Source organism: Osmerus eperlanus, chromosome 3 (genome assembly GCF_963692335.1).
Source record: "Osmerus eperlanus chromosome 3, fOsmEpe2.1, whole genome shotgun sequence".
Taxonomy (NCBI): domain Eukaryota; kingdom Metazoa; phylum Chordata; class Actinopteri; order Osmeriformes; family Osmeridae; genus Osmerus; species Osmerus eperlanus.
Genome location: NC_085020.1, coordinates 1,679,345 through 1,694,572, shown reverse-complemented (window position 1 = coordinate 1,694,572; position 15,228 = coordinate 1,679,345). Strand labels below are relative to the sequence as shown.

General features: G+C 42.9%; 2 protein-coding genes across 3 annotated transcripts; both read left to right on the top strand.

Annotated features, from left to right (window-relative positions):
• Positions 1-265: 265 nt before the first annotated feature.
• Positions 266-10,512, top strand: esyt3 (extended synaptotagmin-like protein 3). Its single transcript, XM_062456369.1, has 23 exons — positions 266-895; positions 2,390-2,431; positions 2,556-2,690; positions 2,933-3,009; positions 3,184-3,253; positions 3,354-3,443; positions 3,792-3,847; positions 3,948-4,068; positions 4,257-4,433; positions 4,633-4,715; positions 4,924-4,972; positions 5,131-5,220; positions 5,807-5,869; positions 6,104-6,163; positions 7,031-7,105; positions 7,262-7,348; positions 7,686-7,835; positions 8,016-8,374; positions 8,627-8,725; positions 8,901-9,032; positions 9,382-9,487; positions 9,633-9,682; positions 9,869-10,512. The coding sequence occupies exons 1-23, from the start codon at positions 467-469 to the stop codon at positions 9,906-9,908; spliced, it is 2,640 nt and encodes an 879-aa protein (XP_062312353.1). The 5' UTR covers positions 266-466; the 3' UTR covers positions 9,909-10,512.
• Positions 10,513-11,830: 1,318 nt separating this feature from the next.
• LOC134016084 (uncharacterized) lies at positions 11,831-15,045 on the top strand. Of its 2 annotated transcripts, XM_062455499.1 has the most exons (5): positions 11,831-11,990; positions 12,066-12,129; positions 12,755-13,450; positions 13,700-13,869; positions 14,100-15,045. In XM_062455499.1, exons 3-5 carry the CDS (start codon positions 12,776-12,778, stop codon positions 15,043-15,045), a joined length of 1,791 nt encoding a protein of 596 aa, XP_062311483.1. In that variant the 5' UTR covers positions 11,831-11,990; positions 12,066-12,129; positions 12,755-12,775. The 2 variants fall into 2 exon arrangements, with proteins under 2 accessions (XP_062311483.1, XP_062311479.1); XM_062455495.1 differs by lacking the exon at positions 12,066-12,129.
• Positions 15,046-15,228: the final 183 nt, after the last annotated feature.

The following is a 15,228-nucleotide window of genomic DNA, read 5'->3' as shown; positions in this document are numbered from 1 at the left end:
GGGGTAGTGGCTCCCTCTACAGTTTGAACCTCGTAATTGCACGCATGTTTAGAAATTTTGGGCCTATGTTATGTTCAACATTTATGCAAATGTTACCTTTTTGGGTTTATAAATGTGTATTTCATATGTGTTAAGATATGCATTAAAGAATTCAGCACTTTAACGAATAAGCATCTTATTAGATATGGGACTCTGATATGCGTCACATCATTTTAGAACTTTTCCTGTTGGCGTGTAACGCATCGGAGTTCCAATGTGAGGCAGGCAAGGGAGTGGATGCTTCTTTGGGAGTGCCTACCTGTTAGGTAGCTCAGAACCTATACGGAAGTTCAGTAACGGCTACAGGAATAGCAAGGCTACCACATTCAAAACAACATTTTAGGTGTCACTTTGTTACATGTACCACACATTTATGTAGCAAATGTTCAGCGAATCTTGATTGGGAACCAAAGCTAAAAGCACGGGAATGCGGCGACGTGACGCACTTCTGTCGGAGAGCGGGGGAATTCAACAGCACCAGAACCAAAGCCAATCTTTACCTAGTGCCGAACAACCTGTGACATCCACAAGCAACATGAATCCAGACGCATTCAGCGACACCGGGACCTTTGGAGGAGGGAGCCCAGTCCAGGAATTGAGTCCGAGCGCCGTCAACCAAATGCTGATGGAATTCCTTATGTATTTTGGGAGAGCGATTTTATTTTTTTATCCTGTTTACTTGACAGGATATTTCGGATTTAGCATCAGCTGGGTCTTGTTGTGTATGATGATGATCACCTGGTGGAAGAAAAATCGAAAGTGGAAAGATGTTCGAATTGATTCGGCTATAAACTTTTTCGATAACGAAAAACAAGTTATCATCAAAGAATTGAAAACGTTAAACATGGCATCGTGGGTATGTATGGATCGCCAAGCCCTCCAATGTCCTGACACCATGGAAACCAAGGGTCCATACGTAATCAATTGAAAAATATAACACAACATGTAGGCTAATAACTTTTGACACAAGAAACGTCATTATTTAGCCTACCAGATTATGCGTACTTAGGCCTACTACATTCACTGACAACACTCACATTGTGCCGATCTAATGAAAATAGAGGCACATAAAATAGGCTGTAAAATAGGCTATTTACGTTGTTTAATAGCCTAGCGATGTCCCACAAACATTTTTAAACGAAAGCAGAGAAAACAGGATAATCTTCAGTTCCACATCCTCAATTTAGTATCTAAGACAAGTCGATGATGCACAAATATTAGTCAACCAATGAGTCACCTGTCTCAAATTCTGTGTTTTGCCATTGAGTGAATTTTAATGACATGGCTCACTATAAGTGTCACATTAAGCAGAACGGAAAGACACTAACATCTGGGGAAAATAAGTGGTTACGCCTTAGTTTACATTCCCCCGAAAATAGACCATATGTGTGGACTCTCTACCCTCAAAGGGAAGGGGAACACGAAGCCAGCAAACTGCAGTCAGTAGTTCTCAAAAGACGCTACGCACCTGGAAATTTGGTCGATGCCTTCAAAACTTTAAACAAGACTCAATGTTTTTGTGGACACACTTGTCATCACATTGAGAAGTTCGTGTAGACACTATAGGCACAAATAGAGTAAAATTGTCGATTGTAGTTGTGAATTGTATTTTCTAAAAACATCAGCATTTCAATGAAAGTGGGCGTGCATGTCTATGGTCCCTTATTTATAATCATGTTTAAAATTTTCTAAACAGAAACCTTATTAGTCATTTGATCTTGCCATACCCGTTCTCTCCTTTTGATAACTCCCCTTAGTTTTTAGTATTCAATTAATTTGTTAAAACAATAAGGGCTCCAGTCTAATTTGACTATACAGTTTATACTAATATGGAAACTATATTAACATAAAAACAAGAGAACAGTGTCTCAGACTTTGAGGTTGCAGATGAATGAATGTTAACCTGATTTGATAAATAACCAACAAACTGCCCAGTGTGTGACCTCACCTCTGCTTCCATTCACAGCGTCATGGTAACGATGCCAGGCATGTAGAAGCCTGAGAGCTTGCAGACATCCTGAAATAATTGTGGTTCTAATACTCCTCTGTCCTCACAATGATTACCTTGCTCAAACATAACATGCCAGAATGGAATGAATTACAATTATGTTTATTATCATATCAGCAATGTGTATGGATCTGATTGTGCATTTTCTAATTTGCCCTAATTTGACACATCATTTCAAGACACAAATTGGTTACTGGGCTAATCATTTGACACTTCTTCGTATGTGCACAAAGTGTGACAGTGAAAGAATGTGCTGTATTTCACTGGCTACCATCAAAAATATGTAGAACATCTTTTTTTAATCATCATACCATGTTATACTCAATACTGTCTCTCTCCAAGGTCCACTTTCCTGATGTTGAGAGAGTTGACTGGCTAAACAAGGTAAAACACTTGAAATAATCATTTTTATCTGCATTCCAATTTCTATTTCAAACAAAGGAGATGGCTGTGTAGTTATCAGGACACGATCAGGTGTCAGTTCTCTGAAACGTTGTCCTACCTGTAGATCCTACAGCAGGCTTGGCCTTTCTTTGGCATGTTTATGGAAAAACTCCTCAAGGAGAAGATCCAGCCCTCCATCAGGCTGTCCAGCCCCCACCTCAAGACCTTCTCCTTCACCAAGGTCCACTTTGGCCAGAAGGTGAGCTGGCTGGTGTCACACCTGGGGCCTGTTCCATAAAGCGAGGTTCCTGAATAAGCCAGGCTAGTATCAGTTACTTTCCCTGACATAAGCCTGGCTTATTCGGTAAACTCGCTTCATAGAACAGGCCCCAGATCAGATGGAGTCATGTTTATGAAATTAGTTTGTCGTCCTGGATATGGGATGTTAGTGTTTTGTATAATTATACGGTATGCCATATAATCATCCACTGTTGATTTCAGCCTGTCAAGATTACTGGGGTGCAAGTGTATACTCACGAGGTGGATAAGAGGGAGGTGATCCTGGATATGAATGTGAGGTACGGATCATTGTTCTTTACTGTTTAATGTGGTGTCTGTTGCTGAAGGAAGATACTAGTGGAACTGTACAGTGGGATATCAGCCACCACAGCCTGACCACCCCACTTCCTCTTGTGTTCTTAGTGTGTGCTGTTGGTGTGCTTAGCATGTTCTTAGCGTGTGTTGTCTTACAGTTACGATGGAGATGTGGACATTGACGCTCAGGTGAAGCCGGCTATCTCCGCTGGAGTGAAAGGAGTTCAGGTGGGATTGTCTCGCTAGTTAGAGGTTTGATAGAAAGGTAGTATAGTAGTAATGAACCCTGGGGTGTGTGTGATGTGACAGCTGAGGGGTGTGTCTTCAGTTCCAGGGGATGCTACGCGTTATTCTGGAGCCTCTGGTTGGACAGGCTCCTCTGGTGGGAGGAGTCACCATGTTCTTCATTCGCCGCCCGGTAAACGGGAAAGAAAACGCCGACATTTTTATGTGAACCCACCATTTAACCCTTGTGTTATCTTCGGGACATTCTGACCCATCAGTCATTGTGACCCACCGTCGTATTGCGACAACTTTACCACATACAGAAACAAAGTAAAGCATTTTCTTTTAACCGTCGGGCTTTCTCAGACCCCCTACATTGCAAAGGTTTAAAGAAAATTATTTTTAGTTGTTTTTGTATTGGGTAAAATTGGGTAAACACAACAATGATTCGTTATGAACCTTTGGGTCATGTGACCCGAAGGCAGCACAAGGGTTAAGTCCTTAGTCCTACGTTTTTACGTTGAACTTGTTTTCTTCTCAGACTCTGCAAATCAACTGGACTGGAATGACCAATTTACTAGACACTCCAGCTCTAAGGTTTAATTTTCTCATTTTTAATATATCTTGAAGCATATCATAAATCATTTAATGTCAAGTTATCTTCTTTAAAACATTTTTTATTACTTTTGCCTCTCAGTCACATCTCCGAGGGGGCTATCATGGACATCATCGCCTCCCTCATGGTCCTCCCCAACCGCATGTGCTTCCCCCTCATAGACCAGGTCAAGGTGGACCAGATGAGGTTCCCTCTGCCCCGCGTACGTATGGGGGACGTCTGTCTGTATCCCTGAAAAGATTCAAGCTCTTGTTTCGTTTGCACGCCAGAGAAACGAGTTGGAATGTGTTTAAGTTACTAACTGATTTAGGCTGAGGTGTGTTCAGTGCTTTTGGTTGGTGTTTTCGTGCATTTTCACTGTGGTGTCTGTTCCACTGCTCCCCTCCTCAGGGAGTGGTGCGAGTGCACCTGCTGGAGGCTAGGGACCTGGTAGCGAAGGACACCTACATGATTGGGATGGTGAAGGGTAAGTCTGACCCTTACGCCATCCTCAAGGTGGGCAACCAACAGGTCAAGAGCAAAACCATCTTCAAGAACCTCCATCCACGCTGGAATGAAATTTACGAGGTACACGCATGCACACACTGTCGTGGAAGTCTGAGCGCTTCCATCAAGCAGTTCACTGTAACTATAACTCTGTGTGCGTTTGAAGTTTGAAATAAACTTGTAACGAACGAGTCTTGAGTCTTGAGCAGAGTCTTGGACACGCAGAGACGAACACCAACATTTTCTGTGCTTGTGGTCATCGTTTCTTTCCGTGGGGCAGTTTGTGGTCCATGAGGCCCCAGGACAGGATCTGGAGCTGGAGCTGTACGATGAAGACACGGACAAAGATGACTTCTTGGGCAGGTGAGCAAATACATCAAATACCATACATCAAAGAGCAGTGTAGAAACAACCGTCTTTTCAGGTGTCACACCAGCTCTCCTGCCTCTGAGCTGTTAAAACGCGGTGCAGTCATATTCTAGTTTCAGGTCTGGATTAGTATATATTATATGGGTTACACTGAGGACATTATTGGATCACCATTAGGACTGGTTAACATCTTCTTTTACAGTTTTAACCTGGACTTTGGAGAGGTCAAGAGGGAAAAAGAGATGGACCAGGTGAGAGGTCCAAAAATCCGATCAGTTCATGCCTTAATCTTGGAAAAAAAAGTTTATAAAGTGTACAGTAAAGATACTAGTAATGGTAGTAAATTGAAAGCTTGCAAAAGGTTTGCCGGTGGTTGATGACCGGCTCATGAAGTGTTGACATGTTGCAGTGGTTTCGTCTGGAGGAGATCCAGAGTGGAGAAGTGCACCTGAGGCTACAGTGGCTCTCCCTGCAGACTGACCAGAGCCTGCTAGCACAGGTGAGCTGTCCCTGTCAGACCAGAGCCTGCTAGCACAGGTGAGCTGTCCCTGTCAGACCAGAGCGTGCTAGCACAGGTGAGCTGTCCCTGTCAGACCAGAGCCTGCTAGCACAGGTGAGCTGTCCCTGTCAGACCAGAGCCTGCTAGCACAGGTGAGCTGTCCCTGTCAGACCAGAGCCTGCTAGCACAGGTGAGCTGTCCCTGTCAGACCAGAGCCTGCTAGCACAGGTGAGCTGTCCCTGTCAGACCAGAGCCTGCTAGCACAGGTGAGCTGTCCCTGTCAGACCAGAGCCTGCTAGCACAGGTGAGCTGTCCCTGTCAGACCAGAGCCTGCTAGCACAGGTGAGCTGTCCCTGTCAGACCAGAGCGTGCTAGCACAGGTGAGCTGTCCCTGTCAGACCAGAGCCTGCTAGCACAGGTGAGCTGTCCCTGTCAGACCAGAGCCTGCTAGCACAGGTGAGCTGTCCCTGTCAGACCAGAGTCTGCTAGCACAGATGAGCTGTATCTGTCAGACCAGAGGCTGTTAGCACAGGTGAGCTGTACCTGTCAGACCAGCTGTTTACTGACTGTAAATGTTTGCGTTCAGACCACAGATGGATGTGCCTGTGCCATGTTGGCTGTGTACCTGAACAACGCCTCCAATCTACCGGTAAACAGTCACACCCTCCGTCACCTCCCCTAGCACCCTCCGTCACGCACGTTTTCATACTTACTGTAATGACAATTGTCAAGCCTGATGCTATTTTTGGGGGTTTAATGTTTTATTGTACAGTATGTAGTCCATTCTTACATTGCAGGTAGACTGCAGTGAATCATTAGTTTCCATGATGTATTTACTTGAGGTCTTCTACTGATTCTGAATGTTTGTGCTTCTTCTCTAAAGACAGAGCAAAGTGAGTTCAGCCACAATGAGAAACATGGGAAACATGCCAAACAAGCCCGGGTAAGAGGGCCGCTTGAGGTCACTGATACAGAACTGCCCCCTGGTGGTGGGCTGGGTGAACTGGTCTTCATGTGGCTGGTATTTCCTGTCTGTCTGGTGGCTGTTTGCAGCAGGGTGGTGGCTGTAATCAGGGTGTGAGCAGCTGGTGTTTCACACCTGGGGCGTGTTCTGGACGGTGTAAAATTACAGTGTTGGGATAGAAATGTAGAATGGGAGTCTGTTGTGTAGCGTAGACCTCAGGGCATCTTGTTGGCTTCATTAAGTTTCAGTGCATCTCTGACTAACCCCTCACTTGTCCTCCGATCTAGAGGTGACTAGTCGACCTCTAGCCCCTCCACATTTGCCCCTCCATCCTTTGTTCAAATGTACCTGTAGGGAGCTAGAACTTGGCCTGAACCTTTTAGATTCGACCTCCAGATTCTAGGAGACCCGCTAGCGCTCCTCAGGTGTGTAGGTTTCATTAGACATGGGTGGAACGTGTCCCGCCCAATGGCAAATCTGTGCCACCCACTCTCCAGTAAGAAAATCGTATTTAACTGCCGCATCATTAGTAAAAGTAGCTGTCCCACCCACATTTGATAACAAACCTACGCCCCTGGCGTTCCGTATGTGTAGTGTGTCTGTTGTGGATGTTTTGTCTGCTTGCTGAGGCTGTGTTGTAGCTACACTCAGAATGGAATGCAGACGCATGCCTTTGCAAGGGAGTTGTCTCCCGGCAACATTCCAGGCTGCTGTCTGATGCAGTGGCTCTCTGCTTTTCCTCACCTAACCGCACACGTTCTCTCTCACGTTGACATGCCAACGTGTGTGTAGACATTAAGGTGTTGAGAGAAATCAGTGACCCCTGACCTTGTGCTCTTCCTGTAGCTAACGAAGAGGAGCGCCAATAATCTCAACTCCTACGTGGAGTTCTCCATCGCTGAGCAGAGCCGCAAGAGCAAGGTTCAGATTCCAGTTTGAGCATACACAGGGACATCCCGAAGGATCCCCATAATAATAATCATATCCTGAGAACAGCATGTTCATTTTTGTAGAAGAACATTTACATTTTTTTTTTTTTCTAAATGATTGACTGGCGTTCTGTCCGTCTCGTTACAGATTGTATATGGATCCAAAGACCCTGTGTGGGAGGAATGCTTCACGTTCTTCGTTCACAGTGTAACAAATCAGCAGCTCAACATTCAGGTACCATTTTCAAAATGAGCAACAATTCCTCCTGTAGGATAGGTATATTTGTATTCAAAATATAAACGACACCACAAACTATATTGTTTCCGATAATAATCTTTATTTTATTATATGTTAGCTTATCATAGGTGTAACCTATGTTCTGAGTATTTATATGTCATGTTATGTCAGGTTGCTTTTCGTTGTCTTGTCCAAAGAATTTCAGTGCTCAGTCTGACGCTGTGTTGTTCTGTGCTTCTGACAATAAAAACTTGAACTTGAATAATCTATACTAATCGATTGTAATTTTGATGTCTAGACATACAGTACTTAGATGGTCGTCTTCTCCACTTAGGTAAAGAAACCAGACAAGAAGGCGATACTGGGCACGCTGGACATTCCCATGAGCCGCCTGCTGGGAGCCTCAGACATGACCCTGGACCAGCGCTTCCTGCTGGAGCGATCCGGAGCCATCAGCCAGGTCCAGATGAAGGCCACGCTTAGGGTGAGCCCTCGGTGCAAGGATTTCTTAATTCACAGCTTGTGACAAGTTAAATATTCACTTGTATACACTTTAAAACACTTCTTTTTCTCTTTTAAACAGCAATGTGTTTTTGCTAAGGATATATTATTGGTCTGTAGTGTTTTGAATTACTTTAGTTTTTGTCACTATCCTTCATTTCAGATCCTGAAGATTGAAAAACCCCAACCTAAGGATCCACCTCCCCAACGTCAACCTCAAGCACAACCCTCACAGAGCAGCCAGGGTGGCACTGGACCACCTCCCGCGTCCTCCTCCGCCCTACCCTCCTCTCACGCCCAGGCACCAGCCCACACCCAAACAACTTCTGCTGGAGCTCCTTCTTTCAACGGGCACCAGGGTGACTACGTCTCCCAACGTCACGGGTCCTTCCTGGCGACGGACACCCGCAGGACAGCCCCTGCCACCCCGCTCATGCGGCGCTACGACTCTCACAGCCTCCTGTCGGAAAACTCCATCGCCTCATCGCGATTCGACCTCACCGAAGGAGCATCCTACCCGGAGTGAGTCTCCTTGTACTGTTACACGTTCGAATTTTTCACCTTTCACCATTTTTAACTTTTCACCCAAATGTTTGATGAAAACATTTGAAGTGATTGAGCAGCATTGCCGTACACGTTAGGAGTTATAACTCAAAGATTGCATACTACAATAGCATCCGGATGTTAAGTGGTCCACAGACTGTTGTGAGAGTTTAATGTCCTCAGTGTGGTCCTTGAAAAGCATCTCGTACTGACCTACACGTCTGTCTCCAGGGCCATCATGAACCACCAGGGCACCTTCGGAGACATCCAGATCACAGTGCGCTACGCCACCCTGAGGACCAAACTCATCGTCCTGGTCAACTCCTGCAGGTAGGCCTGCTCTGCCCAAACCACTGAACACACACCATCTCTAAGTGTTTTTACTCACTAGTACAAACTGCAGGTATTCAAGTTTCTCCTCAATCTTGTAGTTTGTTTATCTTGTGTGACTGAATCTGTCTCGATGTGATCCTGATCACGGTGATTCCCCCGGCCCTCTCCTCAGGAACCTCGTCCCCTGTGGTGAGAACGGCTCTGACGCCTACGTCCGCCTCTACCTGCTCCCAGACCAGTCCTGGAAGCACCGCGTGAGGACCCAGGTCAAGAGGAGGACCGTGAATCCTGTCTTCAACGAGAAGTACGAGCCGCTAGACCAAGACCTCACCTGTTTCATTATCATTTTTGTTACCTTATTGTACATTTTTATATTTATGTCTTTATACTACAGTACTTGTTTTATCTTTCTATTATATTTCTACTGACTATTTTAATTGTTAGGCACCACCTACCAAAGCAAATTCCTTGTATATGTCACCCTACTTAGAAATATACCTAATTCTGATTCTCAAATATATTCTTGGTCCTTTTCAGTTTTCAAGTTGTAACCAAGGATGACATTTTTTTTAACTATAAACCGTCACATATTTAATATGATGAATTTTCCTTTTAAATAAATGTTCTGATCACATTCTGATCTTGACGCGTAGGTTTGAGTTTGATGCATCCATACAGGAAGCAGCAACCAGGAAGTTGGATGTCGCCGTGAAGAACAACAGGATGTTTCACACAAGGGAGAGGAAGGAGATTGGAAAAGTAAGCCACTATAACTTTTATCGTGTCTTTGGATGCTAACTAAGCATATTTTAAAGATGGATGGTTCAGATTTAGTCGGTTATCAACTGTCACAAGTTTTGCATAACTTAAGATCAGCTGTGTAACCACGGTGTTGTTGCCACAGGTTCTTATTGATCTGTCCCAGCTAGACCTGGCGAAAGGCTCGACAGATTGGTAAGTACTTCAGAGTAATCTGCTGTTCTCTCAAAGTCCATGCCCAACATAATCAAGGCCCATATAACAAAACCACGCCTGTCTGTACACTTTGCACTTCATTTGCCAGTCTCCTATTTTCATCAATGTTTAGTAAATAAAAGGATAGTAAGTCAAACAAGCTCATTTCTTCTTGTTTTGTGACAGGTACGAGCTCACTCTACCAGGGTTGAGAACAACCAGCTAGGCAGAGCCATTATGTCAGGAAGAGATGCTCTTCAGGACCGACACTGAATTGCCAACTGAACTGATTACACTTTCACAACAGCCTATGTACCACTTAACATTTGGATGCTATTGTAGGATATCTTTAAGAATGACCTCTGCCCTTACATGGTTGCACTTTTCTAAACTATTTTCATTTTTTTTTTTTGCTGCATAATAGTTGTGCATATTTTTACCTTAATTGTATGAAAGCGTAGTGTTGAGTATGCGATGTCTGGGAACTTATGTCACAAGAATCTTTACTTTTACTTGCAGTAACTGACAAATTACAAATTATTTCTCCTATTTTTATGTTTTTTCTATTTGTATATGGTTTTGTTGACTAGACAATATATGGTTTAGCCATATTGGGGGCATTTTAATGTTTTTTATTTTTATTTCTTAACTCAATCCAAACAATTATTTATTTGATTGGAGCAAAAAAAAAGTTTTTATTGCTGTGCATAAAGACTGAAATACAAGTGTAGTTTTATTTGAATGCATTTTATTTGTACATGACGAACAATAATCCTTATTCTACAATTTGCTAATGTTATTTTCTGTTTTATTAAATTATTTTACAATTATTATTCTCCCTCTCAAACTGTTTTCCAGACCTATTTTTAACAACCGAGGTGAAATCAGTTTCATATTCGAGATTCAACAGACATTCATATTCGTACCTCCGTTCAGGCTCCGCGTCATATTTAAGGACCGGGGTAAAAGAGTAGACAGTCAGAATGTTTCTTCAATATCTTTGTCAAAATCGACCATACAAACTTCAAACTTGTTGCACATTCTTCTACTACTGACTGACCAATTTGTCCAACCTTTCGTTTGGTGATAATGTTGATTATTGATTAACCCATAGCCACAAAATCAATAAAAACACCAATATTTCTGTATTTTCTCTATATCTTTGTCAAAAATGAACATAGAAACTTCAAACTTGTTGCACATTCTTCTACTACTAGCAGACCAAGTTGTCCAAGCTTTGGTTTGGTGACCAAGTTGATTATTGATTAATCCATAGCCAATAAGTCAATAAAAACACCAATATTTCTGTATTTCCTCAATATCTTTGTATAAAATGAACATAGAAACTTTAAACTTGTTGCACATTCTTCTAATACTAGCAGGCCAAGTTGTCCAAGCTTTGGTTTGGTGATAAAGATGATTATTGATTAACCTATAGCCAATAAATCAATAAAAACACACATTTTCCAATATTTCATCAATATCTTTGTCAACAATGACCACAGAAACTTCAAACTTGTTTCACATTCTTCTACTACTATCTGAACAAGTTGTCCAAGCATTGGTTTGGTGATAAAGACGATTATTGATTAACCCATAGCCAATAAATCAATAAAAACACCAATATTTCAGTATTTTCTCAATATCTTTGTCAAAAATGAACATAGAAACTTCAAACTTGTTGCACATTCTTCTACTACTAGCTGACCAAGTTGTCCAAGCTTAAATAATCAACTTTATCGCCAAACCAAAGCTTGGACAACTTGGTCAGCTAGGAGTAGAAGCATGTGAAACAGGTCTGACGTTTCTGTGGTCATTTATGACAAAGATATTGAGGAAACACTTAAATATTGGTGTTTTTATTGATTTATTGGCAATATAGGTTAATCAAAAATCAACTTTATCACCAAACCAAAGATTGGACAACTTGGTCAGCTAGGAGTAGAATAATGTGAAACTGGTCTGAAGTTTCTATGTTCATTTTTGACAAAGATATTGAGGAAATACTGAAATATTTGGGTTTTTATTGATTTATTGGCTATGGGTTAATCAATAATCAACATTATCACCAAACCAAAGGTTGTACAAATTGGTCAGTCAGTAGTAGAATAATGTGCAACAAGTTTGAAGTTTGTATGGTGGATTTTGATTTATATCGTGCAGCGGGTGTGGTAGGCTACAGTTCAAAGTCAAAAGTTTCTGAACAACAGTTTTCTATCTAGTGCATCGTGTGTGGAACAGTTCAAAGCGAAAGGTAGGCTACATTTCTGCACAGCAGTTTTCGGTCTACAGACTTGGCCGAGCACGGGTAGGCATACGTCTATTTTAAAGTTAAAAGTTAAAATTAATAGTATGAAAGATTTGTAAACTGGTCGTCTGGCAGGTGTGCCGCTTGTTGGAGGATAGGACAAAAATAATCGTTAAACGTATTATTTACAAGAGAGCTGGTAAGAATGCGTTAGCAGTGAAGCAAGTTGAATATTCTTTAATTTTTTTCATATAAATGCCTATAAAATAACCGTTACCAAAATCAGGCCTATGCGTTAACTTTTCGATTTCCATAAGACTAATCCCAGTTCTACTTAGATGCAACAGAAAAACACGAAGACAGGTTGTTGTTTTTTCACTCCCAATACATGCATGGTAGCCTATGTCTACAGAATACACTACACGATAAACAGGACGTCCCGCTACATCCGGTCTCCGCTAGTCAAATTGAAAGTGAAAGGAATCTACAGTGTTGAAATTGAAGAGGAGAGGAGTAAGCTGTGTGGTTCCCTAAAGGCCAAGAACCCCCCTGAGTTCAACCTCCACACAGAAACACACTGAACAGTAATCACCTGGCATCCTATAAATCTATAGTGTATACTATAAATAAATAATTCTATACATTAGCTTTACACTGCTGAATTCTAATGAGAAATGGTGCAATACAGGATACATTATAAATAAGTATTGCTATGGTAGCCTACCTTTTTAATTGGATACTAACTTCCACAATGTTTATTAATTGTGACTCACAATTGTGAGTAAAAAAATTTCTTAACAATTTCATGTATTTTATCTTTCCAGTCACCTACTCACTGAATCAACATGGAGATCGCCAAAAAGTTGTGTGAAGAGCTCTATTCTCTCATCAATAATCAAAAACTATGTGCTCCTCAACTAGTAAACCTGGCCAAAGAGTTGGAGTCACAGAGAAAAGCCTACACTGTGGCTAAATATGCTGGCAACACCGCCTCTGTGCTGGGCTCCGCGGCGGTAGTAGGGGCGGGCTTGGTCACCTTTTTTAGCGGGGGTGTGGCTGCTCCCCTCCTGGTCGCTGCTACGGCTGCAGCCGGGGCCACAGTGGGAGGGGCCGGGGTCGTGGTTAACCTGGGGGCCCAGTTATTTGAGGGGATGCAGTCCAGCAGCACCTTGAAAGATGCGGAGAGGATCATAGAGAAGATCAGGAAGCTAAGAAAGGAGGTCGAGACACTTCAGAAAGACCTGAAAGAAGAGTGTGACCCGATGGAGTACATTCTGAGAGCCATAGCCATACGGAGCGGCGTGGAGTGGCCCACTAATGACCCGTTGCTCCGAGTGGTGTCGAATTGGCCCAATAAGAGGTTCTTGGTAAACAATATCCATCGTGGCCACGGTGATTCTTTTAAGTTGATGGCGGCGTTTCCAGTTTTGGGTGCTGCCTGCCTGGCTTTGTTTCCAACAGAGGTTGGAAAAGCGGCCTTAAAGGCAACTCTTGCTGGAACTTTAAAGGGCGCAGTGCAAGTAAGTGTTTTAACTTATGGAGTAATAACAGTTCAGCGCAAATAACATGAAGTGACAAGTGTGCCAGGAATGCTACCTTTATATGGAGGGTATGTTAGGTTGAATTTGGACAGCGAACAAATATTCTTTAGAGGTAATTTCAACTGCTAGTTCAAGTTGTCAAGAGGTGTACTAGGTGAGTTTCCAATGCACAAATGGTGTGATGTAGATATCACAGGTTCTGTTCAGTAATTTCTCAGTCTCTTTCAGATCGGTGGAGGAGTTCTTGGTGTGGCACTGTCTCTTCCAGGAATGATTTCCAATATAAAAGAATTAGTCAAAGGCGATCATGTGACAGAAGCCAGCCAATCTTTGAGAGATACAGCCAAGGAAATGAAGACTGTTGCGGAGGACTTTGAGAAAGAGCTCGACTCGATCCAGTAAGCTGTTTCTTAATGTTCTCCATGCAAGGCAGGCATTTCTAATAAATGACAAATTTCTCTCAAACCAACTTTCAAATCCCATTGAAAATCCCATTCAAGTGTACCAATATATTCTTAACATCCACAGTGTGAAAACACACATATAACTGTGGACCCATGAATTAGTATTTCCAGCGACATTTCTGTGGTCTAATTACATTGTGTGCCTTCTGCATCTTCTCTCACAGGAAGATCATCAAGGAGATCAGTGAGGTGAAGAGCTGCATTGAAAGCCTTGATTACTGTGATCCTGCCACTAAGAAGAGTGAAAGTCAAATCCAAAGGGAAAGTATAATCCTGGACTTTCTGAGGAAGCATGAGAAAGGAACCTCTCAAAATCTATATCTGCTGCAGTGGATAGAGAGCATGGACAATTTTGCACAGTTTCTCAACCTTGTGCTTTATTTAAACAAGCTGCTGCAGGAAAAGAAGAAGAAGAAGAAGAAACAAACAGATGAAGTTCACATCATCTTCGTGGCACATGGAGAGATCACAAAACACCCCGTGCCAGCCTGTCTCCTTGTGCCTAGGCCTGCCATCAAAGACACCATTCTCTACTCTCCTTGGAACTGTGCCATTGATAGTAAAGTGGCCTATGGCATCGCAAAAGGCTGCATCGAACATTACCACCGAGACTTTTTCTGCTCCTGGTGTAAAGCACCTGAAGCCGACCACAAGCCGTCTGACCTTCCTGGCAAATGGAATCACATGAAAGATGCCGGTTTCATCCCAGAGATCATTCTCCATCCAGTGAAACCAGATGAAGATGCGTGGAAGAGGCCTGAATCCTTGGACAAGGAACTTCCAGAGGACCGCATCCTTCTCCCGTACCTTTTACCAAAGGGTGTGAACCCAGAGCTCTTCCCAGGGGTTTCATTCCATATCTTAATTTCTGCCTTAAACCTGGTCCTCATGATCTGTGGAGTCAAAGCCACTGTCCATCTGGCAGCGTTCCTGTGCCAATACAGCCGTAGAGATGAGAGCGTGTTCCATGAGTACTCCTACGCTGACGACTACACTATAATGACCACGACAGGTGACATGAAGGTTGATCGTCAGTCAGACCTGTACAAATTGTTCAGCCCTATGTTCGGGGAGTCTCCGTCCTGTCGCAGCAGAAGTTACCATCCCTAAACACCATAGTACATTTATTAGTCTGTAATAAACATCTTTCACTCATCCCAGGTCTCTCCTTATTGAACTTGCCGATGGCCTGTGGAGGCATGTACACGCCAACCAGCATGAAAGACGCAAACTTGCAGGGGGAGTAACAAACAAAATAAAACAAAACAGAATGCCCCAACCAGCTGAGCAATT

Excerpts from the sequence above, each read along its gene's own strand:
- LOC134016084 (XM_062455495.1), top strand. The coding sequence starts at position 12,776 with ATGGAGATCGCCAAAAAGTTGTGTGAAGAGCTCTATTCTCTCATCAAT. Across the intron at positions 13,451-13,699 it reads CTTTAAAGGGCGCAGTGCAA|ATCGGTGGAGGAGTTCTTGG; the intron begins GTAAGTGTTTTA and ends AGTCTCTTTCAG. Across the intron at positions 13,870-14,099 it reads AAAGAGCTCGACTCGATCCA|GAAGATCATCAAGGAGATCA; the intron begins GTAAGCTGTTTC and ends CTTCTCTCACAG.
- esyt3 (XM_062456369.1), top strand. The coding sequence starts at position 467 with ATGCGGCGACGTGACGCACTTCTGTCGGAGAGCGGGGGAATTCAACAG. Across the intron at positions 7,836-8,015 it reads AGATGAAGGCCACGCTTAGG|ATCCTGAAGATTGAAAAACC; the intron begins GTGAGCCCTCGG and ends CCTTCATTTCAG. Across the intron at positions 8,726-8,900 it reads GTCCTGGTCAACTCCTGCAG|GAACCTCGTCCCCTGTGGTG; the intron begins GTAGGCCTGCTC and ends CCCTCTCCTCAG.